The sequence below is a fragment of the Antrostomus carolinensis genome, unplaced genomic scaffold (assembly GCF_000700745.2).
Source record: "Antrostomus carolinensis isolate BGI_N321 unplaced genomic scaffold, ASM70074v2 scaffold36715, whole genome shotgun sequence".
Taxonomy (NCBI): domain Eukaryota; kingdom Metazoa; phylum Chordata; class Aves; order Caprimulgiformes; family Caprimulgidae; genus Antrostomus; species Antrostomus carolinensis.
In genome coordinates this window covers 1,730-4,394 of record NW_010319039.1, presented here as the reverse complement: position 1 = coordinate 4,394, position 2,665 = coordinate 1,730, and the positions used below count along the sequence as shown (strand labels likewise).

At 57.3% G+C, this 2,665-nt stretch overlaps 1 protein-coding gene across 1 annotated transcript; it reads right to left on the bottom strand.

The window, feature by feature from the left end:
- Window positions 1–6: 6 nt before the first annotated feature.
- Window positions 7–1,842, bottom strand: CNPPD1 (cyclin Pas1/PHO80 domain containing 1; the record flags this gene model as incomplete). The annotated part of the gene is made up of 6 exons (XM_010169136.1): window positions 7–80; window positions 277–394; window positions 616–677; window positions 855–983; window positions 1,078–1,198; window positions 1,761–1,842. Coding segments are annotated over 6 exons (586 nt in total), but the record flags the coding sequence as incomplete, so codon positions are not given.
- Window positions 1,843–2,665: the final 823 nt, after the last annotated feature.

The following is a 2,665-nucleotide window of genomic DNA, read 5'->3' as shown; positions in this document are numbered from 1 at the left end:
ACGGACCGGTGCACCACGGTGACGGAGGCAAAGACAGCGGCGAAGCCGGTCAGGTACACCACGCCCAGGAGACAGGCCAGCTGCAGAGAAGCCAACGGTCAGCTCAGGCCCCCCAGCAGCCCCTCACAGCCAGCCGTGACCCAGCGTGGCCACACATCAAGGCAGCAGCCATGATGGCAAACGGCAGCAGCAGCACTGGGGCGGGGAGCCAGGGGGCAAGCAGCCAGGCTGCTAACAGCGGTGGTCCTGCAAGTTGCTGCTGCCCCATGCCCTTACCTTCACTACTTGCTGGTAGAACTGGCCCAGCACGTGCTGCCATGTGGACTGCTCCATGAGGACACACAGATCCGTGTAGGTGAACCAGCCACGCCACATGCCCTGCTTTTCTGCCACACTGCAGGAAAAAAAGGAATGGTGGATGTGGCATGGACTTTCTCCATCAAAGAAGCTTGAGCCCAGGGAGAAGCTCAGAGAAGAACCTGCTCAAGGTCTATGGAAGGGAGCTGCAGACCCTCGCAAATGCTCACAGGTACCCCAACCTCTTATTTCACTGCAGCAGGGCAGAGCCAAGGCTGCAGGGTGGACGAAAGGCTCACCTCCACCCCACACACCTACCGTCCTTCCAGCCAGCTCAGCACTTCAAACAGTTCCCGGGGGTCTGTGTAGAGACTCCAGTCCTGTGGGAACAGCAGTGAAAGGTCAGAGCAGTCAGGGCAGGCCACCCAGCACCCACACACATCCTTCTCCATTCCTTCATGGGAGTATGTTGGGGAAAAGCAGAAATCCAGACTCCCCTTAACGCCTCCTTTCCCCTGCTCCGTGAAACAGTTGGCTGCAGGGACAGCCCAACTTACAATGGCGCTCAGGAAATTCATCTCCAGTGTGTTCATGGTCTGGACGTCCACCTTCCCTGCTGCTCCCCACTCGTCATTGAACACCTCCTCCTCCTCACCTTCATCATACAGGTACTTACTAGCAACCATCTAAAAGCATCACAAAGGACAGGATCTCAGTCCCCCCTGCACTCCTCCAAGCCTCCCTCCAACCCAGTGACCCCTCACAGCCCACACCACTCACCATGGAGATCAGGAAGAGGTCTGAAGATGAGATCTGCTGGAGGTATTCGGGGTTCCGGTGCCGGAGTCTCTCAATGTAAACCAGTGCCAGCATCATGGAGCAGGGCGAGATGCAGGCTTCCCTGTGGGACAGGGCAAGAGCCAACCCGAAGGTTATTTGCGTGCTACAAACATCCTTGTCACCACAGCACAACTCGGCTGCTCCTACACAGGGAGGGTTAGTGAACAGACAGCTAGATACGTCCCAGCCTTGCCAGCTCTGCGCTGGCTGTCCTGAGCTGCAGCAAGAGATAGTGCAGGGGATGGAGAGCAGAAAGCCCTGGCTCCTCTTCCTGGGCACAGCCAGCTCTGAACCGGGCAGCCCTGCCTGCAGCCAGGCACACTGCAAGGGCTTGGCTGCTGAGAGCAGAGCCAGGGTTCAGACCTGGCTGTCCCAGCCAGTACAGACTTCCAGTAACAGGAGCACCCCTGCACCCCAGAGAGCAGGACCAGCCTGAACTGGGCCTGGCTGTGTCAGGATGCCACTGTGCCTGCTGGCCTTGCCACCCGCCCCCAGCTCCTCTTTGACACTAATCAGGCCTAAGCACAAAGCCCAGCTGGCCCAGGGGACAGCAGTGAGTCATAGGTGAGACCAGAGCTCCCAATTCCAGCATGGGACATGAAGGGAGAGGTTTTGCTTCTTACCGAGATACATGAGACACGTATTTCTTCTGGAGCCTGCGGATAGGGCTGGGAGCCACTTTCTGCAGCAACTCCACGGCAATATCTAGGACAGAAAAGCAGCAAAAGGGGTTAGTCCTACACAGCACAGTCCACCCCCACCCCTCCCTTTTTCCCCACAAGCCGTTGAGTCTTGGTGTTCGCTCAGCCCTCAAGTTTAATTTAAACTACCAAGGTAGGAGCCCTTCTCAGAAGTCACGGATGAGGGAGGAACAAGGAAATAGGCAGGAGAGCCAGATCTAGACTAGCAAGTCTGCTTCACGGGGAGTTACCAGCAATGAGCTGCACAGAGAGGCTAATACCCTCCCCTCGCCCTGCAAGACCTCAAGCAGCCCTTTTGGAGGCTTTCTGAGACCTGATGTCAACACCAGGTCCTCCCATTCCTTTGCTCCCCTCCAACCAGCATCATCCTCCTCCTCCTCCAGAGCTGGTCAGCACTGACCCAGCTTCTTCCCCACCACAGTCCTAGTGCCCCCAAGATGATGATGGACAACGTATTCACGTGACCAGGAGCCTGAAGGCACTAACAGGGTGTGGAAGCAGCAACACAGTATAACTGCAGCTCCTCATCTCTGCCCGTTTCCCCCCCACTCACAGATGTGCCTCAGTTTTCAAGCACTGAAAGGGCAGAGACTGCTGGATGCTGGCAGATGGCTTCAGCAGCTCCCATCCCACTTCCCAACGCGGCAGGACCAGCTGGGGCACCCCAAAGGGCACTACAGTCTGGTGCTTGGCAAGAAGTGTTTGACAGGCAACTCCAGCTCCATTTTGCTGCTGAGCCTTTGGCTGACAGAGTCAAGAGCAAAGCTCGTCCCAGCAGCCTCGCGTTTCCAGCTCCCAGAGGAAGCCCCACCACACCACCTCCTCTC